This window comes from Eptesicus fuscus, chromosome 7, assembly GCF_027574615.1.
Source record: "Eptesicus fuscus isolate TK198812 chromosome 7, DD_ASM_mEF_20220401, whole genome shotgun sequence".
Lineage (NCBI taxonomy): Eukaryota > Metazoa > Chordata > Mammalia > Chiroptera > Vespertilionidae > Eptesicus > Eptesicus fuscus.
This window is the reverse complement of record NC_072479.1, coordinates 65667415-65683246: the sequence shown is the minus strand read 5'-3', so window position 1 is coordinate 65683246 and position 15832 is coordinate 65667415. Positions and strand designations below refer to the sequence as shown.

General features: G+C 38.8%; 2 protein-coding genes across 10 annotated transcripts in view; both read right to left on the bottom strand.

The window, feature by feature from the left end:
- The window catches only part of GXYLT1 (glucoside xylosyltransferase 1), a 60694-nt gene extending 60145 nt beyond the window's left edge, over positions 1 to 549 (bottom strand). The window contains exon 1 of one of the 4 annotated variants that reach the window (XM_054719153.1): positions 219 to 549. In XM_054719153.1, the coding sequence (XP_054575128.1) occupies positions 219 to 439 (221 nt within the window). In that variant the 5' untranslated portion in view covers positions 440 to 549. The remainder of the gene's footprint in view (positions 1 to 218) is intronic. The other 3 variants (XM_054719155.1, XM_054719152.1, XM_054719154.1) reach the window with 3 other exon arrangements.
- A 3051-nt stretch (positions 550 to 3600) lies between these two features.
- YAF2 (YY1 associated factor 2) overlaps positions 3601 to 15832 on the bottom strand; it is a 100458-nt gene continuing 88226 nt past the window's right edge. For 2 of the 6 annotated variants that reach the window (XM_054719156.1, XM_054719157.1), the window contains 2 exons: positions 12513 to 12665; positions 10865 to 11712 (listed from right to left, as the gene is read on the bottom strand). In XM_054719156.1, coding sequence (XP_054575131.1) covers positions 11475 to 11712; positions 12513 to 12665 — 391 coding nt within the window. In that variant the 3' untranslated portion in view covers positions 10865 to 11474. Of the gene's footprint in view, positions 3847 to 3923; positions 4014 to 10864; positions 11713 to 12512; positions 12666 to 15832 lie in introns of those variants that run through there. The other 4 variants (XR_008556620.1, XR_008556621.1, XR_008556619.1 and 1 more) reach the window with 4 other exon arrangements.

Sequence of the window (15832 nt, the reverse complement as noted above, 5' to 3'; positions counted from 1 at the left end):
GGAAGGCAAACACAGAAGTGTGGGGCGCTCTCAGGCTGGAGCGGCGCCGGGCGCCCCCGAGGTGGAGGGAAATGGGGGAGAGGGGGCCGGAGACGGCGGCCCAGGAGCGGGCGGCGCGGGACGGACCCGCCGCAGACCCGGCCAGGCCGACCCCCGCGCCCAGCGCCCGCTCGCCCCCCACCCGCCTCGGCTCCCGCCACACGGGACACGACCCGTACCTGTGCGACCCGCCGGGGTGCGCTGCCGTGGCCGCGCCGCCCGCCCCTCTCGCGGCGCCCCGTCCTCCGCCCGCGAGCCAGGAAGCCGCTCGGGCCTGCGGCTTCCCGCCGCCGCCGCCCGCGCCCTCCTCCGGGGCCAGGGCGAGCTGGCTGAAGGCGTAGAGGAGCGAGCAGAAGCCGCAGGCCAGGCACAGCACCGCGATGCGCAGGTAGCGCCGCATCTCGCCGGCCCGCGCCTCCTCCCCGCCGCCGCCGCCGCCGCCGCCGCGCCCGCCCGCGAATTGGAGCGGAGGGAGCGGCACCGCGCAGCCGCGGGCGCAACAAGTTCCTCCTCCGCCGCGGCCGCGAGCCACCCGCCCTCCGCCCCCGCCGGCGCCGCCTCCGCGCCTCCGCGCGCTCCTCCCCGAAGGGCGGGCCGCGGCCGGACGCGCCGGCGCACTGAGCGCGCGAGGGCTGGGCGCGGCTCCCGGAGGCGCCGGTCCCGCGGGGCGTGGGGCGTGGGGAGACGCCCACCCGGGAGTCCCGGGCTCTCAACTGCACGGGAGACGTGTGGCGACAGGAACAGGCGTTGGAGACGGCTGACCCAAATCCAATGGACGGTTCTCTACTGGGTAGCTCGTGATGTTGAGCAACCTAAGTTCTATGAGCCTGTTTTTTCGTCTCTAAATGGAGAGAATGTTCTCCTCACGGGGAGGTTGTAAAGACTAAATTGCTCAACGCACATAAAACGCCCTTCCCTTAGAAGGCACATGACTAAGCCGTTTTTCAGCTCCCTCATCCTCAGCAGGGACTTCCCCAGACTCTTAAGTTTGTATAAGGCTGTCTATTAGAGCCATTTCACCCAGGTCCCTCTTGATCTTGTAATACTGTTGGGAATGCTTATTTTTCCCTCCCAAGGGTTGGGCAGCAAGAAGGGCACCAGGTGTTAGACCAGTGGGGTCAGACCGGACCTGGGTTCAGCAACCTCAATACTTTAGTCTTGCTAAGAAAGAATTCAGAGCCAAGACTCAATCTGTAAGAGAACATTTCTTTGTAAAATCATAGAGATGGAAGTGATCCATAGAAGAAATGGGTTTAGGAAACAAGTTAGAGGGCCCTTGGAGCTTAGAAGTGAGGAAGGTAATGGTAAGGTGTCTGGGGGTGGGGGGGAGGAGGTTGGGAAAGGGGGATGCTCCTCCTAAGGGTTTTAAGGGTGGAAGTGAAAGGGGAGGTCCCAGGAGAAGATCTCCAGAGAATATTCATCAGCTTTCCAGGTGTGCTCTTTCAGGATCCTGGTCTCCACTGATTGGTTGGTTGGTGCCAGTGCAGGGGGACAGTGCATTTGGTCCTGAGGTCAGCCATGGCCTTGCTCGTCTGATTTTGCTGGCTTTTCTGGGCCTGGAGCTGAAATACGCCTGAGGCCTAGATGTTATCCCTAGAGAGGAAAGGTCATGGGGTCCAAACAGCATGACCAGCAAGATGCTAGGGAGGCAAGGTCACCCTGGGTATGAGGTCCTACACTACAATTGTCCTTTGTAGGCGCCCAGGCCTTTCTGCTCTGGTGGCCTGTACCTGGCCCATCATCCTTGCTCTGCTCCTGTCAGTCTAACTGCCTACTCACAGGAGCGTAAAGCTGAGATCCCTCCTTTTACATCTTTTTGACCTTCCTCACAACTCATTCACACATCCAAAACAATTTCATGTTCTCCCTACAGAGCTTTCTCTTCAGCTATGTGTTTCTTCTTCCTCTTCCACAGCCATATTCCTACTCCACTTGCTCACTGAACATTTACAGAGCGCCACTATGTGCAAAGTGCTCTGTGAGTACCTTGGAGTATAGGGACGCCGTGTTGGAGTGTAGGGTGGAACAGTGGATACTTGTAAGTACAATACAGACATTCGGATGTAAGCCGGTAAAGGTGTGGACACACACACACACACAAAGGAACAATCAGTTCCACTGTGGGTGTGGTCAAGAGAAACTTCATAGCAAAGTTGGCCCTAGAGTCTTGGGGAGGATTAGGGGTAGGCTGGCAGGGGAGGGGGGGGGGGGGGGGGGGGCGGGCATTAAGGGAATTCCAGGCTGGGGGAATCAATGAAATAGGCTCTTGTGTTTAGTGAACTGCAAGAAGTTTGATACCACAGCTAAGTGAATGCAAGAGATGATATGATCAGCGATAAGACTGTAGAAGTTGAAGGGGCTAGTTACTTGAGTGCCTTGTTTAATATGCCAAAGAGTTTGAACTTACTCTGGCAGATAATGGTGAGCCACTGAAGGTTTGTTTTTTTAATTAGGAAGTAACATGATCACATTTGCCTTTTAGGGAGCAGATTCTGGCTGGGACAGAGATTGAGACTGGAGCCCGAAAGCAGCTCCAGTACCGAAAAGTGAAGGAAAGGAAGCTTTACACACACAAACACACATTTCAGAGAGAGAAATCATGCTGTTAAATTGTTCAAATTGCATTTGGAGCTCTGGAGAGTTTGGCGATGAGAAACAAGGTGAGGAAGTGCTATGTAACTTAACAACAGTTCTCCATTTGAAATTCCTACACCAAAAAAGTGCTGGCTCTGTGACCAGGGGAAGTCACTAAACACTTTTTTAAAAAAATACATATCTTCTTTATTTCAGACAGGAAGGGAGAATGAGAGGGAGGTTGAAAAATCCATGATGAGCCGAGACCGGTTTGGCTCAGTGGATAGAGCGTCGGCCTGCGGACTGAAGGGTCCCGGGTTCGATTCCGGTCGGGGGCATGTACCTTGGTTGCGGGCACATCCCCAGTGGGGGTTGTGCAGGAGGCAGCTGATCGATGTTTCTCTATCATCGATGTTTCTAACTCTCTGTCCCTCTCTCTTCCCCTCTGTGAAAAATCAATAAAATATATTTTAAAAAAAAAAAATCCATGATGAGAGAATCATGGATCGGCTGTCTCCCACATGCCCCCTACTGGGGATTGAGCCCGAAACTTGGGCATGTGCCCTGACCTCCTGGTTCATAGGTCGACGCTTAACCACTGAGCCACGCCAGCCGGGCAGTCACTAAACACTAAGCCAGTTTCTTCCCCTATAAAAATAAAGGGTCTTGCCTTACCTGACAAAAAATGAAAAACTAGCATCCTATCAAGATGTGTGAATAGAATGAAAACATACACTTATTCATTCAATAAACATTTATTGAATATATTCTACATGCCAGACAAGGGGCTAGAGTGTACTGCCCTCAAAGGGGAGACAGGCAGATAAAAATGAAGACAATATTAAGTTATTCCTTCCACTACACCTTACAATTCTTAGAGAAATAAACGCAAGGAGATACAAAGAGCGGTAAGCATTTATAAGAATGGAAAATAGATTTTGAGAGGAAAAAACTAAATAATACAACACTAAGAAACTAGAGTAAGAATTAGTACTCAAATCAAGGATGTTTAATATAAAGGGATGGTAACTACAATTGTTCTCTATCTCAACAAAGAAATTAAATGTAGTAAAAATAAAAAATAATTTAATGACCCACAGATTGTTAAAATACTGGAATGGCAGTTTTCATTTCTGCAACAATTTATGGGAAGAGCATATCCAGAAGAAGAATAATCCATTTACTTGACATCAGGGTTCTGGACCATATCCTCCCTTTAGGCTCCTTTTAATCCTGTAATTAAAAAGGAAATTCTGTTGAAAAAGTATATAAGGTATTCCAAAAATAGAAATGATTTTTGTATTACTCACATACTATCTTATGTGGTTGTCTTGGAGTGTAAGGAGCTGTGTGCATGCCCTTCTGATCATTTTTAGGTTTCACATTACATTTTCATATTCCTAAAATTAAATTATTTTAGATATTTAGGATATTTTAATGTTATAATAGTTTACTATGTGTATGTACATATTCCTAAACCTATTTTTTCATGTTTAGACCATCCTCTTAATTTTCTAATAACAGGCTGGCTATATCCAAATTTTTAATCAATTTTGATCTTCCTTTCATCATGTCAAAAAGGTAAATTTTGGCAGATAAAAAGAAATTTAAAAGTAGCAATATCTGTTGTTTAAATTATGGATAGAGCTCTTTCCCATGATCTGGAGAAATCTCAGATCCAGATCTCAAGAATTATTATATTCAAAAGATTAATCTTGATTTTTCTCAGAGCTCCTAGTACATGTTGGATATATAATAGACATTCAATTCATGAGTGTTTTTAATTTTTTATGTCTTCTCTAAGTCTCTCTAGAGTAAACTTTAGGTTCTGCTCAGTATTTCTTTCTCACCTCTATTTACACTGAGTACTTGATTCTTAATAAAAAAAAAACAAAAAACATCCTATTGGAAAAAAGGTAAATTTATACCTTTTCAGAGGAAAGTTCAAGAACATTTTTATATAACTTCTACTTTATAAAGGTCTATGCATAATCTAATTTAATCCCTATGACATTTATATGAAGGAGATATTTTATTCTTTTAAATAACAAGGAACCTGAAATTTAGAAAAGTTTGTTAACCACATCGCTAATAATGAAATCCATAATTTGAATGAAAATCTTTGAGAATACAAAGACCATGTTTGTTTTTTCCATTAATACCATGTTGTCTCACTATGAACAAACAAATGCTAACCTGAGTGATGCAAATTAAAAAGAAAACAGAAACACAATGTTATATGAAAACCTCTTAGACTGATCTTGGAGGTTCAAATAAAATTTAAAATCAGAGAAAGACAAGTCAGATTAGTTAGAGCACAAAGAATCAGAAACTCTAAAAGTAAAAATTATCCCCTCCAGTAGGCCTCTAATGAAATTTCTCCATTTTTCACAGTCTACTTCCTAGAAACCTTGTTGGACTGAAGGAAAAAGTTGGAAAATAATATAGTTAGTTTAAGCAAAAAGTATTTCATTTTAAGTGTTCATTCAGACCAGTAAATGTGGGAAAAGAGGAGGGTCAGGAAGAGAATTAAAGAGTGCAAAACTAAAAAAGCTCAGCTACAGGCTACAAGATTGGAAAAAGTGGTAGTAGAAATCCAATGAATGGGGACACCTTAGCTCCTAAATGATCCCAGAATTTAGCTAGCATTTCTATCTACAAGGGAGAGTATGAAGGAGCTGGAGTGGGGAAGAAAGTAAAGACTGTCTTATGGACCATCCCTGTATTTTTCCATGGTTCAATCTTCACTCCCATTATTACAATAGATTATAATCTACTAGAGGCCCAGTGCACGAATTTGTGCACAGGTGGGGTCCGGCCAGCCCCACCCCAATCAGGGTATGGGGGACGATTTGGGGCAGGGCTGGCGGGGGGGGGGGGGGGGGGGGGCACAGGTGGTTGGCCCACCCTGCCCCCTGGTCAAACTCCTGGTCGAGGGGACAATTTGCATTTAGTCTTTTATTATATAGGATTACTTTAAAATAAATGGTGTCAGGGAAATTAAAAGCTAGATTTGCAGGGAAATTTACTCATGGGGAAAATCAGATTTAAAAAGCACATGCACGCCCTAGCCAGTCTGGCTCAGTGGATAGAGTGTCGGCCTGAGGACTAAAGGGTCCCAGGTTCAATTCCGGTCAAGGGCATGTACCTTGGTTGCGGGCACATCCCCAGTTGGGGGTGTGCAGGAGGCAGCTGATCGATATTTCTCTCTCATCGATGTTTCTAACTCTCTATTTCTCTCCCTTCCTCTCTGTAAAAAAATCAGTAAAATATATATTTTTTAAAAAAGCACATGCACAAATTCTCCTAACCCAGGTTCCCAAAAATTGAAGGCTGAAAATAATTAAGAATTCTGATACCATCACACTTCAGTCCTACGTTGTTTAATTTCTGTTTCTTTTTACATTTCCCTATTTTATTTTTAATAAAGTAAAAAAAAATATCTTTTGCTCTAAATATCCCTTAAATTATTTATCTTATCAGGCACTGGGAACAATAGGTTTGTTGTTTTTTTATTTACTCTTATTAAAGATCAAAAACTATCCCTTAGGCCTAAGGCCAGGTCACTCTGCTCTTGAAGTCAGACCACTCTCCTTTTCTAAAATACATTTTCACTGCCATTTTTGGAGTATTCTCCTCCCAAACTGGTTTTAAACAGTAGCCCAACTCTTCTCAATCTTGCTGACTCCAAAGTAAACACAGGCTCATTCATTGCTGTTATTATAAAAGAGGACTATGAAAATAATACATAGTAAAAAAATCTAAGTGAATAAATAAATCTTGATAACCAGTTTTGTTTCTGATTCTCTTGCTAAAGGAAGTAATGGAAGTATAAAGATGGTATGGTAGTTTTCATCCCAACTCCGGACTTCTAAGTTGGTCGGCAGATCTAAACCAAGGTATAATCCCAAGACCTGTCAAATTCATCTATTGTTTCCACTCATCAGAAATTCCAGCTGAGAGGCACCACTTTGCTGGCTCCTTGCCCCAAGAAGTTCCCGTTGGGCTTATCCTCACACCTTGAAATAAAGCCATTTTTTTTAGCTTTTTAAAAAAGTGTCACTATTTAGCCTTATTACAGAAGAAATTTGAGGAACTTTAGAATGACACAAGGAAAAACATGAGATAAAAATCAGAATCTAGAAGACTGAAGAATAACAAATCAGAATATAGACATGCAGGCAATTGAGCCCAACATAATTGTTAAAAGCAAGCTTCCTTTTAATGTGAGATTTCTCACAACTAAAATAAACACCGAGGACAATTAATGATTAGTATTGTCCATAAGAAAAAGGTAAATTAATTTATTAGGAGAAGTAAATATTTTCCTGAAACAGGTCTGAATACAATTTCCCATTTGGATTGAGTGACGTAATGTTCCCTCAATAATCTTCATAAAAAGGCAATAGCAAACCTCATTCAGCTGTTTATTGATTTTTAAAAGTATGGTTAAGTGATAATCTCACATTATATGGCTTAAAGTTTTAAACTTTTGGAAATTCAAGCTGGAATAATAAAATGGTGCTGGCTAAAACTACTTGTTGACACCTAACAATATCGGCTGCAACTATGAGATGAGATCCAGTGTAGGCTTGCAGTGAAGATGAATTTTCTAGAACCAAAGGCGTGACAAATATACCCAGCTCAGTGCTACTTCTGTATCTTATATATAGTTATTGTTGCAGTGATGGCATTGTAATAATTCACAGATCTCTCCTCTAAGAGTTCTATATCTTTGTCCTTCTGGTAACCAATTCCTAGCCAGTGCCTAGTACACAAAACATACCCAACAAATGTTCAGAGTTGAATAATATTGATGTAAAGAAAGCCTAGATCAGGAAAATACTGAAGAACAGCTACTATAATGTACAACTCCTACTGACATTGGGGCAGGGACCACCACCAGAGAAGATTCAGAACATGGAACGTCCCATGGCACTGAAAGCTTTCAAAGCTTTTTTTTTTTTTTTTCACAGAAGTACCTGCATTATCACAGCATTTCGTATGCTCCAGGATTGGCCTATTCCATAAAGGCAGGAATATCGGCACTGGCTAAGTAGAATGCCATATTAGAAACATAATGCTTAAATTACCTGGGCTAGTGGGGATGTGCATTCAGGGAAGTATTCATATAATTCAAGGTAATACTTCTCTATGGCAGCTTTTTAAAATTAACTGGCTTTGAAGGAAACCATTCTAAAGTTACCACATACTGCTGCCCTAGTAAAACGTCTACTAAACACAACTGAAACTTTAATTACTGAGTCATTATGATGATTTATCATGGAATGTTTTTCAAGCATTTTCAGAGACAAACACGTTCTAAGTTCCATTTGTTCTCTCTCCCGCCAACCCCGTTCCTAGTGATTTTTCTCTATCATCCAGATAACACCCTAATACCCCATTTTCTAATTTCTGCTATTTGTGCTTCGTTTTCCCCCTTCTTCCCTCATTTCCCTCCATTCCTATTCTCCCTTGCCTTTGATATTAGTAGGGCTTATTTTCTCATTCAATAGCAATTGAGGGAATTCTTTTCCTTCTGCTTTTACAAAACGATCAGTCACCTCCTATATTCTGCAACCTTCGCTGTCTCTTGATTCTGCTCAGCTATATTTGACGCAGATAACTTTCCTACACATCAATTTTCTACATTTGTTGTTCCAGACAACTGAAGGTGCCTCTGGTTAAAAGGAAAGGGGGGGGGGGGCAATGCTAATAGGTCAAAGTACTATTTTATGATTTTCCTTATTCTTACACAAACTTTTCTTTTTTCACTTAATTTTCCACGTACAGTACAGAAATTATCATCAATTTCACCTACATCAGGTCTTAAAAGATTCTGGAAAAAAGATAAGTAGCAGACCAAAAAAAAAAAATAAGTAAAAAGAAGGGCCTTAGTAGAAACTAAAACTTCTAGACCATTTAGCATTAATGCATATAATATGCAGAAACTACATTCTTTTTAGGCAATAAGGATTTTTACCTAAAAGAAAGGTAATAAATATGTAATCAACTTAGAAAAGCTGAGGTTTTTCTTCCTTTTTCAATGTTTTCACTTTGTCTGCTATCATCACTATACTTTTAGGAAAGCATTTAATAAATATAAAACCTTTATTAAGTCAACTATTTCTACTAATACAAAAGGCTTTATGAGTATGTATTCTTGTATGCCTCAAATTATATCTTCACTCTTACTTATATCAAAATAAGGTAATAAACTCTGAAAAACATCCAAATTCTCTATTTGTATGGAATTTGGATAAAAGGACCCACTACAATCACAGGGTAAATTGATGAAACAGAGCTAAAAATGTACCCTAAGCCCAGGCTCTGAATCTTTTTGCATATTTTAATATTAGGTTTTAAGGTGGGATTTGGGTCTGCTTCCTTGTTTGGAAGTGTTTGAGGTAGGGTGAAATGAAGGCAGGTGAAGATAATTATGATGAATGGAAGGAAAACAAAATTTTAAACTAGGCAACTCAGTTCATTTCTGCTGTCTCATAGTGCCTACCATCAGGTTCTCTAATTATGGAAAGATAGGTGGTCTAGGATCAGAACAAACATCTGATGCAGAAAATTCAGTGTAACCTATAGATCACAATTCCTTTCTGTCATACAAGAGGGTATGGAAATGATTTGTTACAAATATTTTTTTTGTATTTTTGTAATGGAATTTTACCAGTTAAGATAGCAAAGGCCCACATTTATTAAGCATCCAGTATGTGTCAGGTAATGGTTAAGAACTTTATATGGATTGACATTTAATTGTCCCAACAACCCTATGAGTTAGATATGATTATCATCACCCTGTTTAACAGATGGGAAGTAACCTTGAGTAATTTACTCAAGCTCACTTAGGTTCTACAACAGGGATTCAAATGCCAGACACCAGTTAGTACTTTAATTTCCATGCTACATTATCTCCCCACCAATATAGAAAGATGATTGTGCCACCCCCATTCAGGTAAAATCCCACCTTCTGTCAGATTTGTCTCTTTTGCAGTCCATTGAAAATACATTCTGAAAGTATTTGAGCATCATCAGAAGACCCAGTACCTCTAAAGCATAGTTTTGACTTAAATTTTAGAATATTTCCCTATTAATATTATTTGTAATTTTTGCTATGTCTAAAAATAAGAATATTTTTAAAAACATCTGAAATATGGTAAAAAAAAAAAATAAGACAGAAAAAACTTCACGTTTTTTAAAAGAACATAACCAGTTAGTTGCAGTTCCATTGAAAGTATCTGATAATAAAAACAAATTTTAATTTTTCATTTAACAACACTAAAGAATGAGGTATATAAATGTTTTAATCACAGACTTTTACTGTATGCAATTAACTGTATTTCACAACTAGCATCTTACAAAAAAGACAGTACCATTGTGCCTGTAAAAAGTACTGCAATTAAACAGAAAATTACATTATCACATGAAACCACCATATATCACAACTGTCAGGGTCTACAGTTTTTTTTTCTTAAAATGCTATCATGATGTCTTTATGTGATATCTTGTATCCAAGTTATGTTGTTAAGTTCACTGATATTGCAGAAGTCTCCTACTGGTGGCTATATATTAAGCAAATGGCTAAGAAAAAGCAGGAGACCTTAGGAGAATTTAAGAAGTACTGTGTGGTTTCTAGGTTTGATTTTTAAATATAACATAAAACACTTTATTAGTTGTAAACAAAAATGCAAAATCTGTAGTCATAAAAATATTTTATTCATAACTTTACATAATAGTAAGTGGAGCTGTAAATATTTTTTTATCTTGGGATATTGATAAATGCATAAACTGGCAGTTGTGTCTGAAAATAGGGCACTATGATTTTCTTAAGAATTGTTACATTTAATAAGAGGCCAATTAAACTGACTTAAGACTAGTTTTTTCCCCAGTTCTGTGCAACAGTTGCCATTTCTGTATTTATTAGATTCATACTTCTATAACCCTGGATAAAGTTTGGGGCGAGGAAACAGTGATAGAACTATTAAGTTAAAGCTTTTCCAAAATTGCAGCTTTTAAAATATGGAAATATGGCAGGTTTCTTTTCTCTTCTGCTTTTGTCAAATGCTTATAATTATTTGAATTTTAATATTTTATATAATACAGAAAATACCAGTGTTCAATGACAATAGCACTAAACTTGAATTATAAAGCTAAATAATCAATGTTTTATTGTTTACTAGTCTGAGAGTAAACATTACAACAAATGAATGTTTGAAAGCAAAAAAAAAAAAAAAAAAAAAGGAGGTAAAACCAGAAACATAATTCAGGAAAAATAATTTAGTAAAATGTGTCAAAAATATTGGCAACGGTTCATACAAATTCTTTATTTAATAACAGTTTTTCTATTTAACCACACCAAGTACCAGCAGGTGTATTAAGAGGATAGCCATTAAGAAAATCCTGTTGCAGCAATAGTTGATTAAGTTGATCTTTGACTTGTATACATATAACTATTTGTTTCACAATTCTCAAATAATACATATTTAGGCAGCTTGCACTATGTTATAAAATTTAACTTCATTACATGCCAATAGTAGAGAATTCAAGAATTATGTGTTAGAATTCACTAAACTAAAAGTGAAAATAGACTTACCAATAACACTGCATAATGAATAATTCAACCACATTTTCATGGCACCTTTAACTGTGGAGACCAAAATGTTAAACTCTGGAAATGTTTGGTAGGTATAGATTGCAATCAAATCTAACAAATTCTAACAAATTTCTATTTTATGTAAAATGCAAATTATGAATTGTGCATGAATATGTTTGTCATGAAAATGTGGTACTTCTTGGCATAATCTGTATATTTGCATGATATGACAGAACTAAGAAACTGGAGAAAATAAACTTTAATGGGATTCTCCATTCAATGATGAGGCTTCTCCTCTGGGTGAAGATGACCTGGACATTCCCCTCTCTGTGTTATCAGGGCTAGAGCCACTCTGATTGTGCTGATCTGCAGAAGCAGCACTAGATGCAGGCGGTGACTTCGTTTTCTCCTTAAAGTCTGTAATAATGACTGTCAGATCTCCAACGGTAACTTCCAAATGCTGAGCACTACTCCGATCCACATTTTTCAATCGTGGCCTAAATACACAAAAGATGATACAATTTTAAACTAGCTTTTCTGTCTACTAACTTCCTGTGCACATAATGAATAAATTAGGTAAGAACAACAAAATAAAAACATCTATGTTTAAAACTCTACATTCATGTGTACCTAGCCACAAAAATATCATTAAATGTTTCAAATCATTAACATTACTCAAACCACTCACTCATGAATCTTCTTCTTGACAAAAAACTGTGACATTCTGGAAGTAACAGGCTCTTAATTGTGCTTTTATAGCTTTATCCTAATTTTGCAGATAGATTATCAATTATTTTTAAAACAAATGTTTCAGAAGGGCAATGATATAGTTACATCACAGAGGAAGCTGGGAACAGCTAAGGTTACATTATACGCTGGGCTGTTACTCCACTGATGTGCATGGTAAGGGCATCAAGATTGTCTATTCTGCCTGAACCCATGACCATTTTGACTGATTAAAGCCCATGCAAATATCTGTGAATACTGTGAATATTACTCCTGGCTTTGAGTGAAAAAGAAATAACTCAAACACAAATGTCTTTTAATCTAGTGAAAAAACACACACATCCTCACATTTAAGCTTATATTTATGGATTCTGTGTTTAATTTCTAGTATACCTTTCAAACTAAAAAAAAAACACAAAAAAAAAAACACACCAAAACCAATTTCATGATATTTGACAATAAAGGAGATGAAATAAATCTTTTACTTCTACTTTGTATATCTCATATTAAAAGAGATAAAATGGTTAATTTTATTATTTCAAAAGTACCATAAAATATTTTTTTAATTTACCTGGTTTTCTTATGACTGTTCTTTTTGCTAGTTGTTTCCTTTTCACTTTTTTCTTTTTCTACTTTATCTTTTTTCTCTTTCTTTGACTGTGTAGGGGGCACAAACTGCTGAGTAACCTGCTGCGCAACCAACTGGGAGACAGGTCGAGGTTTCCTGTGTGTATGTTAAAAAGAAAGTTTTTAAAAATTATTATAACTTAAGAATACATATTCTTTATAAGAAAATAGCTCAAATTATGAGAATAGATATATATTATGATTTTCAAGGATAAAAAATTCCTCATATGCAAGGTAATTCAGATGTGCAATTTAACAATTTAATAACATTATTTTTCCAATCCAACAAAAGTCCTATATAATAAAAGCCGAAAGTCTAGGTGTCCGGTCGTCCGTTCAACCAATCAAAGCGTAATATGGTAATGATATGCTAAGGCCGCACAACCACTAGCTATGACATGCACTGACCACCAGGCGGCAGATGCTCTGACTGGTAGGTTAGCTTGCTGCTGGGGTCTGGCCAATTGGGACTGAGCAAGATGGGCCAGATATGCCCTGGACCTCTCCCTGGCTGGCCAACCTCTCATGTCCCTCCCCGGCCCTGATCATGCACCGGTGGGGTCCCTCAGCCTGGCCTGTGCCCTCTCGCAATCCGGGACTCCTCAGGTGATGTCAGAGAGCCAGTTTCAGCCCAATCCTGCAGGCTTGGCTGAGGGACCCCACTGGTGCACAAATTCATGTACCGGGCCTCTAGTAGAAATACAATAGCTAAAAGTTATAGCCCAAGATATATGGTCAAACCATTAGAATATAACTTACATAAATCAATATGAAATTATTAAAAATATGTATCAAACTGAATGCTCATAGGGAAGCACAGATAAAAATACACATAAATTTTAAAAATTAAACTTGAAAGTTTACACTGAAATAACATTTAAATTTATCCTTTCTCCCTCAGAGAAAGAAATATCTAACCATCTGTGACTATGACTATTTGTTTTTTCCTTTAAAATCTTTCATTTATTCATTTAATAAATATTTGAGTGTTGAAATTTCTCAGTCATTATTACTCAATTCCTTGGGGTGCCTTATGTATCTAGCCACAAGCTCACCATGCTTTTTTGACCTTGGAGATCTGCCCGGTCTTTTGATACAGGCCTCCTCACTCACTTATTCATGAAAAAAAAACATTTATTGAGAACTACTGTAGGAACTGCACAGAGATATCTGAAATGTTGTCTGGCTTTAATCTTTGGTGCCAGTACAAGCTATCACTCTATAGGCCCAGATCAAGGATCCCTCCAGCTTTATGGTAGAACTTGGGTAACTAAAGTCAAGATTTAAAGTAAGTAGTCTCTAAGTTCTTAAAATGAGAGAGAAAAAGAAGATTGAGAAAGGGAAAAGGGAAGGAAGGAAAAAGTTAGGGAGGATAAGATAAAAATACATTTCAACAGATGGTCTATAAACAATAGTTAATTTTACTGTCTGGAAAATCCTGATCCTATTTTGGTCAGTAGAGTTACTAAAAATAAATAAATAAATAAATAAATAAATAAATAAATAAATAAATAAATAAATAAATCCTTTTTTTTTTTTTGTCTTGTTTCTTTAGACAAGCAAGACAAAATAGAAACCAATGAGAAAATATTGCATAATCTACAATTCAAAGCTGCACGGAGGAATCCTTTGAAGGAGGAAACAGGAAACAGTATGTAAAACAGATTTCTGCAGATGGGAAATTAATTTTGTTTAGAGCCTAAACAGTATGAAGTACAGGAAGGATATCCAGGAAAGATGACCAATACACAAGTAGGGTTGACATATAAATCACGGTTAGTGTTGTAGATTAAGCGTTACACAAATTAAAGTGACACTGAAAACATGGCAAGTGATGGCTGAGCTTACTCAAGAAATGAACTTTTAAAAAAAGGGGTTAAAGGAATGGTTCTCAAATTTACATACAACAGGATCACCTGGAAGACTTAGCCCCACTCCCAGGGTTTCTGATTGAGTAGGCCTGAGGTAGTGTCCAATAATTTGCATTTCTAACTAGTTTCCAAGCTAAACTGATGCCTCTGGTCTGGCCACCACACTTTGTGAAAAAGCTTGAAAAAATATAATATACACTGAGTGGCCAGATTATTATGATCTCTGAACACATAATAATCTGGCCACTCAATGTACTTCTCTTGAGTACCTCATATCAAAGACACTATAAATCGTGCACCTGATCAGTTTTCCCCTTTGCACTGGCTGATAGAAAGCTCAGGGCAAATAGGTGGTTGATCTCCAGCAAAAGTCTAGAATACTTTTGGTACCCATTTGAGATACAAACACACTGAGTGACCAGATTATTATGCGTTCAGAGATCCTAATAATCTGGCCACTCAGTGTATTAGTACTACTGGAGCATGAAGTTTGAGATGAAAAGCAGGGAGTAGCAGAGAAATAAAAAGAGCAAGGCTGAATGGCCAGGAAGGAACCCAATAATGAAAACCCAAGAAGTTTGATTTACCCTTAATAGATGGGAGAGCATTGAAGAAATTCAGATTTGAATTTTACAAAGATTACTGGCAGCAGTCTTAAGAGGAAAGGTACGAGAGAGGCAGGGAAACTGTTAAGAAGCTACTTTAATGGATCAGGCAAAATTAAAAGGGGCCTGAACTAAGGAAGCAGCAGTAGAGTTATTTAAGACAGACTGAAGAAGCATGGTCAAGGGGACACGATGACTAGCCAGATGTGCTTTTCTCACTTCTCAACCAACGAACATTCCTTTAGCAAAACATAGAGAAACTCTTGCCCTCCTGTAGCCAACTTTCTGTGGGTGGCATAAAAAAAGAAAAAACAGTCTCTGATGCCAATAAATGCTATAAAAAAATAAAGTAAGGATCATAGAGAGTGTTGGGGAAGGAGATGTAGTTTTAATTTTGTATTGTTTCTGCTTCTAAAATAAACTCCACAAGTAAAGAGATGGTATTACATACCACTGTATAACTAGTATCCAGCACAGTACTGAAAAAATACTAGGTACTTAATACTAGTATTTGTGCCCGGCCGATGTGGCCCAGTGGTTGACCATCAACTCATGAACCAAGAGGGCTCGGTTTGATTCCTGGTCAGGGCACAAACCTGAGTTGTGGCCTCGATCCCCAGTAGGGGGTGTGCAGGAGGCAGTTGATTGATGTTTCTTTCTCATTATGTTTCTATCCCTCTCCCTTCCTCTCTCTCTAAAAAAAAAAAATCAATAAAAGCATATAAAAATATTTTCTGAAGAATGAGCGAATAATAAAATCAGGTTTAATGAGGAAGGAAGATATTTTT